Source organism: Spermophilus citellus, assembly GCF_964194105.1.
Source record: "Spermophilus citellus genome assembly, chromosome: 1".
NCBI classification, from domain to species: Eukaryota; Metazoa; Chordata; class Mammalia; order Rodentia; family Sciuridae; genus Spermophilus; species Spermophilus citellus.
In genome coordinates, this window is record NC_138182.1 from 135,816,273 (window position 1) to 135,831,897 (window position 15,625).

General features: G+C 47.2%; 1 protein-coding gene across 4 annotated transcripts in view; it reads right to left on the reverse strand.

Moving 5' to 3' along the window:
- Positions 1–15,625, reverse strand: part of CYFIP2 (cytoplasmic FMR1 interacting protein 2) — a 130,460-nt gene that overhangs the window by 50,522 nt on the left and 64,313 nt on the right. For all 4 annotated transcript variants that reach the window (XM_081287356.1, XM_081287355.1, XM_081287354.1 and 1 more), the window contains 6 exons: positions 13,638–13,791; positions 12,357–12,513; positions 11,708–11,804; positions 10,371–10,447; positions 6,943–7,051; positions 5,095–5,214 (listed from right to left, as the gene is read on the reverse strand). In XM_081287356.1, the coding sequence (XP_081143482.1) occupies positions 5,095–5,214; positions 6,943–7,051; positions 10,371–10,447; positions 11,708–11,804; positions 12,357–12,513; positions 13,638–13,791 (714 nt within the window). The remainder of the gene's footprint in view (positions 1–5,094; positions 5,215–6,942; positions 7,052–10,370; positions 10,448–11,707; positions 11,805–12,356; positions 12,514–13,637; positions 13,792–15,625) is intronic.

Here is a 15,625-nt window from a genome sequence, read left to right on the forward strand (position 1 = left end):
ATTGTGACTGTGTATCACCAGAAACTATTTCTCTGTCCTGCAGAAAGCAACATGAGCTACTCCCTGCTAGAGCTTATTATTAGGTTGAAGCATATGAAGTTTCTGTTTTGTTAACTCACATGCTATCAACTGTTGGCAATTTCATACAGTTCAACCTCATTAATATGTACCAATTTTATATGTGTTAACTCACTACAAGCTCGCTACAGTCCATGAGGTCAGTGTTGCTGCTGTCCGTATTTTAAGCACATAAGAATTGAGGCTTTGAGGAGGCTTCAAATCCAGGAAGACAGGCACCAAAGTACATTTGCTTAACCACTGTATACCTCCCAGGAATTTTCCAAAAAAGGTGGGGGCAGAGAGCCTCTTCCTTTCATGGTAAACCACTCAGTCACACAGGAGTAGCAAAGGCATCTGTAGTCTGTAGTCGGCCCATGATGACAAGGGACCTGTGCACGGTAGGCCATGGACACTTGATATCCCACCTTCAGGTAGAGAGTAGGATCAGGGTAGGTACCTGTGCATAGTGGGACTCTGCATTTTTTGGGAAATAAAAATATGGTGAAACCCTTTTGGCTTGCTTTGGTTTCTTGTTGTCCTGTAACTTTTGTGTCATTGCTACCAAAACACAACCTCATGCAGAGAGGGAAGATAGCCACATTCTGTGTCTCTTGATGCCACTCCCATCTTGTCTTGGCTAAGCTGTCTTTTGAGATAGGTACAACTGTTCCTGTTTCATAGAGAGGGGGATTGAAGCTCAGACGGTCCGGAAACTTGCCCAAGGTCACAGGGAGTACATAACAGGGGTTGGGATGTGAATCTAGCTCTTCTGATTCCAAACCAGGAGTTCTTGGCTCCTGTGTCAGGGACCCAGAATAAAGATGTTAGGGCTGTGAACAGGCTTTGACAGGCAAACGTGACTGGAACAACATCTACGAGGGCAGTTTCCCAGACCACAGTGGGTGGGATGGTCAGAGGGGCGGCTTAATGACAGGGATATGGAACAAAGTTAGTGACGGGAGGCAGGGAACCAGTTCCACTCTCATCAGCTGCAAGTTCCCCTCATCCTTTGGGGGTTCCCTTGGCTACAGTGGAGGCCTCAGCCTGTGCTTCTAATCTTAAGTTCCCGGGTGGACATTTACCACCCTGGAAGTCAAACTGTGCCCTAAACTGAGGTTGGAGAACTGGCTGAAAGTGTGCAAAACATAAATGGCTCCAGGGGTCAGAAAGGCTAAGAAAGGAAGACAAGGTGGGTGGGGAAGGAGCCCCAGGGTAGGATACCTGTGGCAGAGTGGACAGCCCCCGCCAGATAGAGGTGGCCCTGCTGCTCCTAATACTGCACCCAACGGCTGCCCCATCAGCGTGGGCTAGTGGTGACAGATCCTAAATTTTCCCAAAGGTACTCAAAAATCTGGATTTCAATTCTGGGAAGGCAATCAGAACAAGTTTCCAGTCACTGTGTACCCGGAAGTGAATGAAGGGCAGAAACATAGAACCCGCTTTCTGCTTCCATCTCCTGAGGCTTCGCTGGCTCTCCTGTATCTTTGTTCCCCTTTGCTTAGGACGAGTAATGAATAAGTAAGTGGGTTACTGTTCATGAGTTTATTCCTGACATCCCCAGGTATACTGTGGTACTCTATTTTGGGGAAGGATCATTGAAGATGAGAAACCAGGGAAAAACTTCTGTCCTATCATCCTGCGATTTTAAGTTTCACGAGTACATATTAGCACTTAAAGGGAGTCCCAAGGAGAGAGTTTAGGACTGTGCTGATGTTGGGGGTTGGGGGCTGGAACTGAGGGCCATTTCTTCCTCCACGTTATGTAATCAGAAGAGTGCATGGCATGCATCTGCAGGCCCAAGGCCCAGCACTGAGGTGCAGGAAGAGATGAGAAGGTATCAGGAACAGTTTAGTGCCTTCTGAGAGAATCTGAACTTTTTACGGCAAAGCCAGTTTACTAAGGGGAAACCCAGGGAAGCAAAATGGGAAAATAAACAGTCAAGTGGACAAGAACTTTAGATCAGTAATGGAAAGAGCTTTTGAGAAGGAATCAGGAGACCCAAGTGTTGGCCACACTCAAGTGTGGACCAGGTCCATGACCTTCAGCTCTGTGACCTTGGACAGCTGAGAACTGAGCACTCAAATTCAGGTTCCACAAGGCCTGGGGGGATCACATGTGACTCAAGTGTGCCCATGGGGCCTGTTGGCAAGCCAAAGAGAATCCATTTAAGGGAAATATAGTTACTTCCAGGAAATTGCTGCTATCTGGGAGTGCCAGTCTAGTGGTGTTGCCAGAGCTGAAGCTGCACTTGACTTCTTCCAAATGTTCAACATCACCTCCAAATTTCAATACAGCACACAGCCTAAACAAAACACAGTCTGCACGCTGCCAATTTCAACATCAGCCTCAGATCTCGCTGAGACTCAGCTCTGCGAAAGGAGGGTGACTAAGTCCTTAATCTCTGCATGCTCTCCCAGCTGGGAATCAAGCAGCTTCCCCATCTCAGAATAGAGTTTTCAGGGGAGAGGGAGAGCACATTCCTGGTTTTGTTTCTGGGAGGAGACAGAGCATCTCAGTCACAGCCTGTGGAGGCTGTCCTGACCCAGAGGGAGAGCACCCCTGGGTGCTGTTCTCCACGGGTTCACAGGATGTGGGGGTTCAGGTGTAAGCCTCTGTCTGATCAAGGGCTTTGACTGCTTGTTTTTAATTTTGTTGCCAACTAAAAGAATATTCAGTGCCTTTCTAGGGGTGGGAAGAGGCCATGGAGACACACTCTCACACACCCAAAACCATGTGTTTTTTTCCCCCATAAGACAGGCTCATTATTGGAAAACTAGACGATCCAGATAAACAAAAAAGAAGAAAACCAAATTCCTACCATTTGGAGACAATCAGAGAAAAAAAACATTTCACAAAATAGAGGTGGCCAGATGATTTTCCAGCAAAACGTGTGCTATTCTAGTGTCCTGGAGTAAGTGGCCGCAAGAGTCACCCATGTGAGCCTCAGGTAGGAGTGGGGTGAGTGGTGGGAGTGGGTTGTTGGGGCTAGTCCTGCTAAGAAAGGCTGCTGGAAATTTGCCCTGGGAGTGCTGCATTGCAGTTTCAAATGTCTTTTTTCCCTCATCTTTTATTTTATTTTTTTAATAAGCCACTATTATGTGCTTACTAAATACAACTATGCTAAATTCGTTCCATGTAGTATCTTGTTATATTCTTTTGACCACACTATGAGGTGGATTCTAATGTCATCTCTATTTTTCAGATGAGGAAACCTCTTGGAGAAGATCACCCAGCCAGCAAATGGCTGAGCCAGGACTGGAGCCCTTGGTCTGCCTGACTCTAGAGTTCTAGTTTATTTTATTTTATCACTTTGTTCACTTAAAAACAGAAAAACAAAAAAACAAAAACAAAAACAAAACAAAACAAACAACAACAAACAAACCTCCTACAAACTCTTTATTTTTGAATAATTCTAGACTTACAGAAACACTGTAAAAATAGCATAACCTGCATATCCTCAACATTACTATCTTGCATACCCATTCACATGATTATCAAAAGTAAGAAATCAACTTTGATAAAGTATCATTAGTTGAATGGCAGACTTTACTCATATATCACCAGTTTTTCCCCAAGATCCTCCCCCCCCCTCCATTCTAGGAATCAATCCGGGATTCTATGAGGCTTTTAGTCACCATGATTCAGTTGTCATTCATTTCCAGTATCTACATTTTTTTTCCAAATTTTTCCTTGTCTTTCACGATCTTACACTTTTGAAAAGTATCATACACTTGATTTATTTTTGTTTGTGTTGTTAGAATGGCACTTGATTTTGGTGTAGGGGATATTTTCTGCTGATTAGATTGAGACTATGCATTTTGCCAAGAACACATGATGGCAACACCACTATCTCTTAGGGCTGGTGATAGTCACCTTGACAGGTGGTTAGGTGGTACCTGTCAGCTCTCTCCATTGTAAAGTTACTCTTGTCCCCTTTGAAGTCAATGATATATATCTTTGGGGAGATAATTTGACTATGCAATATCCTATTCCTTCTCTAAGTTCTTTTTTTGTTTTTACTTTTTTTTGTGGTAAGGCACATATATATTTTATTTTAAATTTATTTAATTTTATGGGTGATGTATGTATCTCATAAAAGGCATATATCCTTCACATAAAATTCACTGTCCCAGCCATTTGTAAGCATATGGCCTGCAGCATCAAGCACACTCACCGTGGGGTGGAACCATCACCACCATCCATCTCTGGAAACATACCTGCTCAAGTGAATTCTGAATCAATTTAACTAAGTCTCCTCTCCTTGGTAACCACCATTCTACTTTCTTTCTCTAACAATGTGCCTACTCTAGGAACATCATAGAAAAATTACACAGTGTATTTTTCTCAAAGTTTCTTCCCAGTAATCTTAGCACTGACGGATCTTGTTCACAACCATTACAACTATGGTACTCTAAGTGATTTTCATTCATTCCCTCTACTCATCTGCTTCTTATGGCCATTTTTGAAGATCATTAGTATGGTCTTCTCTGATTCACTTAAAGACCAGTCACTCTGGAGAGAATTCTTAGAATGAGTAGAGAGTAGTTCAAATTGCTGTTTTTAGAAGAAGGGAAAGGCCTGATCCATGCTATTCATCAGGACCGGTTACGTAATCTACAGGGAACATTGTAAAATGGAAATCTGGGGTCTCATGTTAACAAATTATTAAGGATTTAAAATGGTGACAGAAGAGCAATAAACCAACTGCAGAGCCCTTCTGGTCTGTGCATTACTGCTTAGGGATAAAGTCCACCCTGTAGTGAGTGCCACCTTTCCTAGCTTCTGAGGGCCACTTGCTCAGTTTCTTAGATGCCAAGGACACACAGCTGTGCCTAAAGGTGGGCCGTCTCTAGAGATCTCAAGGAGATGCCTTTCCACTTCCCACCCGTCACCTGAGTCAGTCAGGAGGGTAAGACTATTCTCATTTAAGTTCCTGTCCAGTTCTGTTCAGACAGGAAGGACACCCCCTCTTCTCTTTAGCCCTGTACCAGCTAACAACAAGTTCCAGGTAGGACTCTGGTCTGCGGGTCTTACCACAATGGAGGTCAGGTCCTCACTCTCAAAGCGGCTGATGGCCTGGTCCAAGGATTTATACATGGCGGCAGATATGCGCTGCGTAATGAGCCTGTTCAAGTCAATTGATCTGCCCAACAGCTGGATGGCAGAGAGCGACAGAGAGGGAGGGTGACGGAGGGAGGGGAGGCAAAGGGGGAGAGAGAGGAGGAGGGAGGAGGAGAAAGAGAGGACAAGTTACATAAAATGTGCACAGATACCTAACAACCCAATGCAACACCTTGACAGGAAACTGGATTAAAATCACCAATGACATTACTGGGACAAAAGGGACTGTATATAGACAGGGGCATCATTAAATCTCTTGAGATTGGCAAATCTCTTTTGATTTTGTAGGAGAATGTCCTCATTCTTGGGAGATATGGGCTGAGGAGTGCAGTCGTACCTGCAACTTCCTCTTAAATGGTTAAAAAAAAGTACACATATTAACATACACACACCCACACACACTCACACTTACTGTATGTGTGTGAGAGAGAAAATACATACTGGAGAAAGTGACCCCCCAATGATAAAATGTTACTCATCACGAATCTGGCTATCAGGTGGATGAGTGTGGGCTTCCCTGCAGTCTTAAAACATAAATATGGAGGAAAGAGCCAGCGAGGCTCTGGGAGGAGGCTCAGGGCAGGCTCTGGCCTCTATAACTGCTGCTGACATCCTAAATTTACCCCTGAGGCTCTTCCTGAATCTTTCCAGTGCTCAGCTCCGTCACCAGAGGACGGCAGCCACCTCAGCAAGAGCCCATTTTGTGTCTTCATGGGGGCTGAACTTGAAAGCAAGAGGATGAAGGGCTGATTAAAGGATGGAAACTATCGCTTAAGGTAATTTCCACTGGGAGACATGTGGGTATTATTGAGATGCCGTGGAGATAACAATCAACATTTATTGAGCACCCGCTGTGTGCTCTGTGCTTTGATAAGTACCAAATGATTATTCTTAGCTATTACTTTTTTTTTTGCTTCCCTCTTAGGAAAAATTTTTCTCCCCACCAATGGCCTCGTCTTGCCATCTTGTGCGCACATCATGAAGCCCTCAGTACTTATTATCTTGTGGCTAATTTTGGCTGCTCTGTAAGCAACAGAAGTAGACTTCTGAGAGGCTCAAGGAAAGCACTCAGTGAGCCCACTTTGGCCGGGATGGGCTTCTCAGTTGGCCTTGGGTTTCTCAGTGATGGGAATGTCCAGCATCTCCAAGGCAGACTCCCCTTTTACCTCAAGCACCTTCTTGCTCCACCCTGGCCCTTCACCAGGCACCAGGGACCACAAAACACACAGACATCGTAGTATCAAAGTCTTTTTTGCCCCTGGTTTGGCCAACAGCCGGGAGGCCTGGAAGCTCATATTTTTAAATGGGGAAACGTGTCTGAGCTCCCTGAGCTGTTTCCTCTCCATCAAGGGTTGAATTGGTTAACAGAACCACTCCACAAAAATAAACCACAAGCTCTGCCCCGGGTCTAACCTGACATGCTGCCCCCACTGGCTGCCCCCACTGAGCCCAGCACATATGTGGTCCCTGTTTGGGGAGGATTTATCCACATAGGGCAGTGCCTACTAAAAGTGGGCTGCAGCTTATCCTGGCAGGACAAAGGGTTTGGTAGCTACTACTGGCCAGAGATGTTCAGGAGATAAGCAGAAGCTTAAAACTGGCACCAGAGGAAGCTCTTTATGTTTGTAAAGTTCTGAGATGTGTGACTTCTATGCTCAGACCCACCCCGGGCTGTTCTCAGGCAGACCATGCAGAATCCTGATTTCCAGCCCCCACCGTCACTTCGCAGAGTCCCTCCCCAGCCCACACCTCTCCACGTACCTGGACGTGTCTCTGTTTCAGCAGCGTCTCATAGCGGTTGGACGGTGGGTACGGGATGATGACTCCATAATTCTTACACTCAGCTCGGAAGCGTTTGTCCAGCAGGACACTGGAAAGGACCAGATCAAAGAGGCCCGTCAACATGGCAGCGCAGGACTCTCAATCGCTCAGCTGCAGCTGCTTCAGACCACAGGACTGACCCATGAAGGGCTATCTCGTTCGTCTTTAGTAGAACTGCTGTCTGCTCTACAGCAGGGGTTTTCAAATCTTTCTAGACACGAGAGCTCAGTATATGAAATACATTTTCTAAGTTATAAAAGTCACAGTTAAAGTTGGGATCTGGAACGTCCTCAAAGGCTCATGAATTGAAGGATTGGTCCTCAGCTGGGCGCTCTATTAGGAGATGGTGGGAACCTTAGGAGATTGAGCCTTGTTGGAAGAGGTGGGTCCCTGGGGACAGGCCTTTGAAGATCATATTTTGTTATGTAGCTCCTGACTCCATCTCTCTCTGCTTCCTGGTGGTTATGAGGTGAGCAGGTTTGCTCTGCCACACCCTTCCACCATGATGTTCTGTCTCACCAGGCCCAGAAACAACAGAGCCAGCTGGCCACAGACTGAATTCCTGAAACTGTAAGCCAAAATAAATCTTTCCTTCTTTAAGTTGTTTCCCTCAGGTATTTTGTCACAGGGGCAGAAAACTAACAAACACAGCAACTGAGTGCATGCTGAGCATATCCCAGGAATCATTCCAGGTACCTCGGTTACCAAGCTCTTGTCCTCATGGAGCTTATATTTAAATGAACTGAGGCTGATGGTACACAAGTAAGCAGAGGAATAAATCAGTAACCATGTGGATGGGCAGTGTTTACCATTTACCAGGCACTTCCCCCCCCCCACCACCACCACACACACACACACAGTCATTTTAATCTCCCAACAACCCTATGAGTTAGGAGCATAGAGGCAGACAGTGTGGAATAAGAAGGGCTTTGAAAACCTAAAATAGGATCGTTTGGGGTTAGGAAGTCAGGGAAAGTCTCTCTACAGTGGTTCTGTAGGACAGAGATGTGAATGATAAAAATAGAATCGTCTGGGGGAAGACTCACAGGCACAAGAAGTTGGCTCTGTTTGAGAAAAAGCAAGATGGCCAGGGTGGATAGAAACTAGGGCTTGCTAGAAAATATGGCAACAATGCATCTGTTTCCTCAGTCTAGGGGCCAGATCATGGGCCATGCATGTCCCAGCAGAGGGATGAGATTTGGTCTAGGCATAAGTGGAGGTCATTTCAAGGTTTTAAGCCGAAAGAGATAGACTCTAAATTGGCACTGTCCAGTGAAGCAGCCACGGGCCACCCATGTACTGAGCACTTGAAATGAGGCTGGTTCAAATTAAAATGCACTGTAAAACGCACATGGAGTTTGAAAGCTGAGGGAAAAAAAAGAGAATGAAAGCTATTTCTTTAATAATTTTTATATCGATTATGTGTTGAGATTCTGGTAACTTGGACATGTTGGGTTAAGTGGAATGTATTATTAAAATTAATTTTACCTGTTTCTCTTTCATTTTTAATATGCGGCTACTAAACAATGTAAAATGACATCGTTGGCTCCCATTTGAGGCTGCGTTTTATTTCTAATGAACAGGACTGACCTAGGTCACTCTTCCCCTCCTGGGTTTTCTCTGAATTTCCCAACCTGACACCCTTTTGAAAATCACAGATGGCACTGTGTTGACTGAGAGACGTATTTCAGATGAGGATATTTATAAACCAAATACACAGAGGACCCAGGGTCCAACTAGCCCAAGTCTATTTATACAGATGATGGATCAACATTTCTACCATCAGAATTGCCCCACAGAAGCTAGCAGCCCAGCTCCAAGCCAGACCACGACCCATCCAATCCACCCACGCTGTAGCAACCACTGTGTGATGGGGGTGTCTCTCGGTCCTCCTGAAATCCCAAGGATGTGCTTCTGTCCCTGCCGTCATTTCAGGCACTCTATGTAATGCACATCCTGCATCGACAGACACATCTATGTGCCAACTTTTGTCTGAAATATATCAGAGCAACTCCACCTGTCAAAAGCAAACTGAAGCAAATCCTTTTCACAGAAAAAAAATGTAATTAGGAAAAGAACCTATCTTTGAAATTACAGGTTTTAGTTTGGATTTTCAATTAGAATGAAAATCCATGATAAAATTGGAGGTTTCCCTTTCTTTCTCTCTTTTCTCTTATTTATTTATTTAGTGGTACCAGGCTTGAAACCAGGGGCTCTCTAGCACTGAGCTACATCCCAAGTCCTTTCAATTTTTTGTTTTGAGATAGGGTATTGCCAAGTTGTCCAAGCTGGTCTTGAATTTGCAATCCCCCTGCCTCAGCCTCTTGAGTAGCTGAGATCACAGGCATGTACCCCTGTGGCTAGATCCTGTTACAGATTCTCGAGACTCCAGAATGTACAGGAGTTTAAATCAGTATATACTGGCAAGAAAACTTGACATGTCTCTGGCACAGACATCTCGTGGGCCTCCTGCCTGGTTTTCACACACCTACCCTTGCTCATCCCCAATCCATTATCCATACTTTCATATGTTTAAAAGGGTGAACTTTTTAAAAGTTTTTTTAAAATTTATTTTAAATAGTTATACATGACAGTAGGATGCATTTATGCACATTGATATACATAAATGGGGCATAATTTCTCATTTTTCTGATTGTACATGGTGTAGAATCACATCGGTCAAGCAATCATATATGTACAGAAGGTAATAATGTCTGTTTCACTCTATTATCCTTCTAATCCCCATATCCCAAATAAAAATCAAATCAAGTCACGGTTGCACTTTTGAAACCATTCTGTGATGTTCCATCCTCCCAAGATGAAGGCCTTACGAAGTGGGCATGATCTGGGCCCTGCTTACCCATCCGGCTTCATCCCGTAGCCTGCCCCCTCGTGGCTGTGCCTGAGATGCTGATAGGTATTGACTGACATTAAACCCCCATTCCAGCGAGAGGAGGCAGGCATGCTCTCATCTTTATACTTCCCCCACAGGGACTTTGCACAAGAGGTACATTTGGCCTGCAATTTCCTGTCCTGTCTTTCCCCCTTGTTTTACTTAACTTCTCAGATGCTGCTTCCTGAAGACAGTCTTTCTAGCTGACATATCCCCATAGCCCCATGAACTTCTCCTCATGGACAGCACTTCTACTTATCAGTTTTTATCCCCATTACCTTATAGGCTCCATGAGGCCAGCACCATATCTGCCTATTTTCCTTTTTAATGTATTCTAGAACCAAGCCCAGGTCCATGAATTGGCCCAGTTCCTTAGAAGTAAAGGAGGAGGGAGGTTTTGCAATAGAACACCATGAATTGCAGGTACCCGTCTTAAGAAAGATCGCTGATCATGGTAGCCCTGGGGCTCCCCTACCTGCCAGCCATGGCTTTGTAGTAAGCGAAGATCTGGTCCGCCAGCTTGTAGACAAACTGATCAAAACACAGGTTCACCTGGTGAGGACAAAGCAGGAAATGTCAAGGGAGTCTGTCTAGCTTTATCACAGCAAGACCTCCAACATGTCCAGCCATGACTCTCCGTGGTCAGCTAACCCTGCAGCTCCCACCCTGCCCAGCTCTTCTCATAGACTTTGTCTTTTCCTCCCATCTGACTGGACTTTGCAAATTTGATTATGAAGACACCATTAGAAATGTAAAAGCCTGGGGGTTGGGGTTGTGGCTCAGTGGCAGAGCGCTTGCCTAGCACATGTGAGGCCCTGGGTTCAATCCTCAGCACCACATAGGAATGAATAAACAACATAAAGATATTGCATCCATCTATAACTAACAAATATTTTAACAAAAGAAATGTAAAAGCCCCTTCTTCAAACTCTTCTTAAATACCTCTGATTTTGAAGGTATTACATTCAAGTGGGAGAGTATGAAGCTCAAGGGGAAGATAAGTTCACACCAGACACAGAAAACCAGAACCATGTTCTCCAACAGAACCATATTCTTCAACAGAACCATGTTCTCCAACAGCGGCCAGAGCAGGAAATAGACAATGGTGGGACTTTAAAGAGACAATCCCCTGGCAGCAGGAGAGTATGAGAATAACTTCAAAGGAGACAGATTGAATTTAGTGGCTTGATCTTGAATTCTTATTAAATTCTCAGCTCCATGAGGTTAACTCTTTATTCAAAAGCTTTCATATATTTTATTTGACACCCCACATATTATGTAGAATGCAAAAACACACTGTGATGTGTAGGTCTGCCTTCCCACCCAGGTAGCTGAGGCCTCTTCCCTGGACTTGGGACTTCAAGGTGCCCACTGGACCCTCCTCCAGGCAAAGAATATACAGGGTAAGGGTGTGGGTGTTCACTCTGACCCCATGCTTCCCTCCTAGAACTGGCCTTGCCCAGGGCTGTGAGGTCTTCTCTGGGGGTTCACCACCCTGAGAGTGTACTGCCCTTCAGGGGTGTGCGTGCCTGGCCCTATGGTGGCCAAGGGGCATGTTTGTCAGCAGAAACAGCAGATAAAGTTTGGGTGTCTGTACATAGCACACAACACCCTTCATGGTGCAGAACAATTTGGGGATGAGAGGAGAAGAAAGGGAGCCGGTCAGGTCTGAAGTTGTACACAGAATCACCTTGGACAATCACGGTGACTCTGATGCTCTCTCTCCAGAGCAAGTCACCGACTTTGCACTGAAAGCTAAAGATCCAAACTCTTGGGGTAGGATTGCAGGAGCAAAAGCAGCGTTCCACTCACCTCGGCTTCAATCTCATCATACAGGAACTGCTTTTTAAACTTGGTCAAGGCATAGTAGGCGCTGTCGTTGTACAGGTCCAAGGGATAGAGGACATACCTGGACAGCAGGGACAAGAGCCAGTGGTTTATTAATGCTCTCACTTAAGAAAGACAGACTTATGCTCGCCTGGGAAACGCAGAGGGCTGGGTGGGATGATGAGCAGGCTCAGAGTTAGGAAGGACACCTGTGCACCCTCCCTGATGTCCCTGCCCAGTGCCTCCACTTGGGAAGGACTTATTCTACGTCTGCCCATAGAAATAAAACGTTCAGATGCTAATGAAACCACAGCCAGAAAAATAGGTCTAGGGCTAAAAGAAATGGGGTGGCAATAAGGAAAACTAGCTTTCAGATCCCACGAGATGATCCTTGCCCAAGCAGGGCTGCCACAGGACTGACAAGCCTAGGGAGGACAGACTGGAACTTGTGAGTCCCTGCAAGGCTGAGGCAAATGGTCATGTGTGACCTGGTCCTTGGCCTGAGCTCTCCCCAGCGGGCACATGGCTCCATCTCCAGTCCACTCAGGATTTTCTTTGGAAAGAAGAGAGCTCACAAGCACTATCCTCCCCTGCACCCCAGAGACCTTCTCGTGGGCCCATGTCTGCCTCTTACTCCATCATGGAAGGTTCTTTGGTTTCCAGGATATGGTCCGTTAGAATCCAGGGCATGGACATCTCAATGGGGAACTGGATCCGCCGTCCCATGGTTAACTCCAGGAAGAATTCTCGGAACCAGAGCTGGGAGAGGTCGCAACACTGCTGCAGGGCCTCTGAGAGCAGAAGGGAAAGAACCTTGAGTGACAGCCAGGGGCCACCTGGCATTTTAGTTCTGCAGTTTTTAATTAGTTTTTATTGCTCTTGTCATCACCACGCTTGAGGCACAGCAGGGACTTCATCTATAGCCATTTAGTAGATCCTGCTGTCCTGAACTTGAAGGTGACCTTTGCATCTACTGGAAGATGGCTTATATGGGGCAGTGCAGGGGGTATGGGGTGGGGTTTAGATTCCCCACAGCTTCCATCAACCCCTCTGTAGTGCCAGCCAGAAACACACACACTCCAAGTGTAAAGTATGTTTTTTATACAAATAGCTTGAAGACCAGCCCCCAAGTGCCCCCTTTCAATGGGATTGTGGCCCCTTGACCCATGTGGTCATTCTGGATCCCTTATTGTTCACAGAGGCCTTAAAGGTCCTACCTAGGCCACTCTCCCATGGGGATTGGTTGTTAAGATCACTCTTTTCCACACCAACAGACACATCAAGACGCTCATGTCCGTAGGACTCGGCTTTTCCTCTACCCGACCTGTGCAACCTTTTAGCATGACCTGCATCCCACCAAAGTAGAGGAGAGTAGACAATGCAGGATCCGAAAGCCTGGGAGCCTCTCTGGAGAGGAGTGAGCTGCCAGTGAGCTCAGAGCTGTGGTTCAGCCGCATGGCTAGGGGGAAGCTCAGTGGTACAGTGCTTTCCTAGCATGCACGAGGCCCTGGTTTGATTCCTGGTACCACCAAAAAGCTGATTTAGAGGTCTAGGGTGAGGCTCAGTGGTACAGTTATTACCTTGCATGTACCTGGGCCCTACCCCAGCATCACAAAAAGCTTCCTTAACACCTACTGCACACTCTGCTAGTGTGGGCTTGGCTATTTTTAATCCTCCTTTGCTAAGGACTTCTGACAAAGAAGCCACAAACATCTACCCCACAAAATCAGCTAAGTCAGAAGAGCAGCTCTGAGCCTGGCCTTTTCTACCCACGTCCACCAGAAAGCATATGTATTTTTCTCCCCTGGTGGCAAAACATGGCCCTCTGGGTCCATGATCTGGTCTCTCTGCAACTTCTCTGGAGTTGCTCTGGGAGGTGGGAGCCCCGCCCCCTGACCCGGGCCCTGGGGCTCACCACTGATGTTGAGCAGGTGCGTGAAGAAGAAGGACTGTTTGTGGAAGTCCTCTATGGCGAGGACGATGGGTCCGTCCAGGCTGCTCCTCAAGGTCTTCTTGGAGCCACTTTTGTCTGCGATGAGTGACTCCAACATGGTGCGCACCATGTACAGCTTGAAAAAGAAAGAAGAAGAAGAAGGTCAGGGCTGGCTCTCCACTCTGGGGAAAGGCTGCTTTGTGCTGTATGTCTGCACTTATTGACTTTCTGCTCTCAGAACGAACTGTCTTAAGGAAACACCAGTTTAGGTGGAGAAGTGAATTTGTACTGTGAAAACCTTTTCTTTTCTTTTTTTTTTTTTTTTTTTGTGGTACTGGGATTGAACCCAGGGTCTCACTCATGCTAGGCAAGCACTCCACCACTGAGCTGTGTCCCCAGCCCTTGTGAAACCTCTACGAGGGAGGCCAACCAGGCTAGGAGAGAAGTTCTTCCCAGAGTCCCTCCACATCCCCAGATAGGTGGAGGGACTGAAACAGGAAGTTGTTTAAGGCCCCTGGAGCGGTTCCTGCCTGCCCTGCTTAGCCAAGGGCGTAGGCATCAGAGAACCCTCATTCCATGTCACTCTAGAGTCACTCTCTGCATTTTCAGATGGCCATGGTGGCACCATGGGTGGAGCACTGGACTGGGAATCAAAACACCCAGGTTCAAGGCCAGGTACTGCTGCTGACTTGCTGTGTGACCTTAGGCAACCAAGTTCCCACTCTGGGCTTCAGTTATCTATCAGGAAGGGATAGCACCAGAATATTTTCTCCCGCCAGTCTCTTTCCGCTCTAATATTCTGAGGCGTTGTGAAGTGGGATAAGACCAGAATGAGTTCCCCTCCCACCACCGTTAAGTTTCTGATCCTCAGCAATTGGAATCCATCGGTGGATGACGGCGCCCCCTGGTGGCCGGGGCTGTGTGGCACAGCCTGCCAGAAATGCCGGGTGGACCGCGGGTTGACATTGGTACTTACACAGGAGGCTACTAGACAATTAACTCCTGCTTACAGAGGGCCCTACGTGGTGCAAAGGGCGCAAGTGCAGTAGGGTTGTCTCTGCTAATCTAGATCTTTCCACATCATTTGTCTTTGAATCTGAGGGCTGGAAGAGGGGCCTTGAGGAGCCAGGCTAGTCCATTCCCGCTGCCTCCTGGAGAAGGGCACCCAAACCAACCCAGCCGCGCGGGCGGTGTAATACCAAGGATCGGCAGCCTCTTCGGCCCTGTGTGCCACCAGTGGGGTGAAACAAAGCCCTCGGGGACCACTGGCAGGCCTAAGACATAGATAGGAGAGAAGGAAGAGGGGTGGGAGGGCAGGAGAGACAGGGAAGAGGGAGAGAGAGAAAGAGAGAGAGAGAGAGAGAAAAGCGAGAGGTGTTGCATACGGTGGGACGCCAACGCGACTGCTCGGGCACCTGGGACGGCCAACCTCCCAACAACCGCGCTCGTCTCTGCACCTGCCGAGACCTGCCCTGGAGTCTCCCCCACCGCTGCCTGGCACTGACGGGGCAGTGCAGCCACAGGAGCGTGTGACACGCCAGCCTCCCTGTACGGTGGAGGGTGGTCATGGCTGCAGGTGCCCTGGACAGTCCTCCACCTGTGACCCTGTCGCTGGACACGCCTCACCATCCCTAAGACTCGAGAAGCACTGTTCTCGCAATGGCCCTCGGAGTCCTCAAAGAAGGAGCCACTGAGTCCAATCTGCTCTGGCCGCTTAGGGACCCCTGGGCAGTTTAACTCCTGGAACGCTGGCTTCACCCTCAGAGGGGAGACGCTGTCCCCACCTACCTTAACAGACCTCTAGTTCACTCCAAGTCTAGAGCCCAGCTGCAGGACGCCCGTGTCTACTGTGTCCCGAAGGCATGGCAGAGCCCTGGGTGGGAGTCAGGAGACCTGGGTTCTTGTCCCACCTCCACTTGGGACCCGCCTTGTGACTTGGACAAGTCACTTTCCTTCTGGACCTCAGTTTT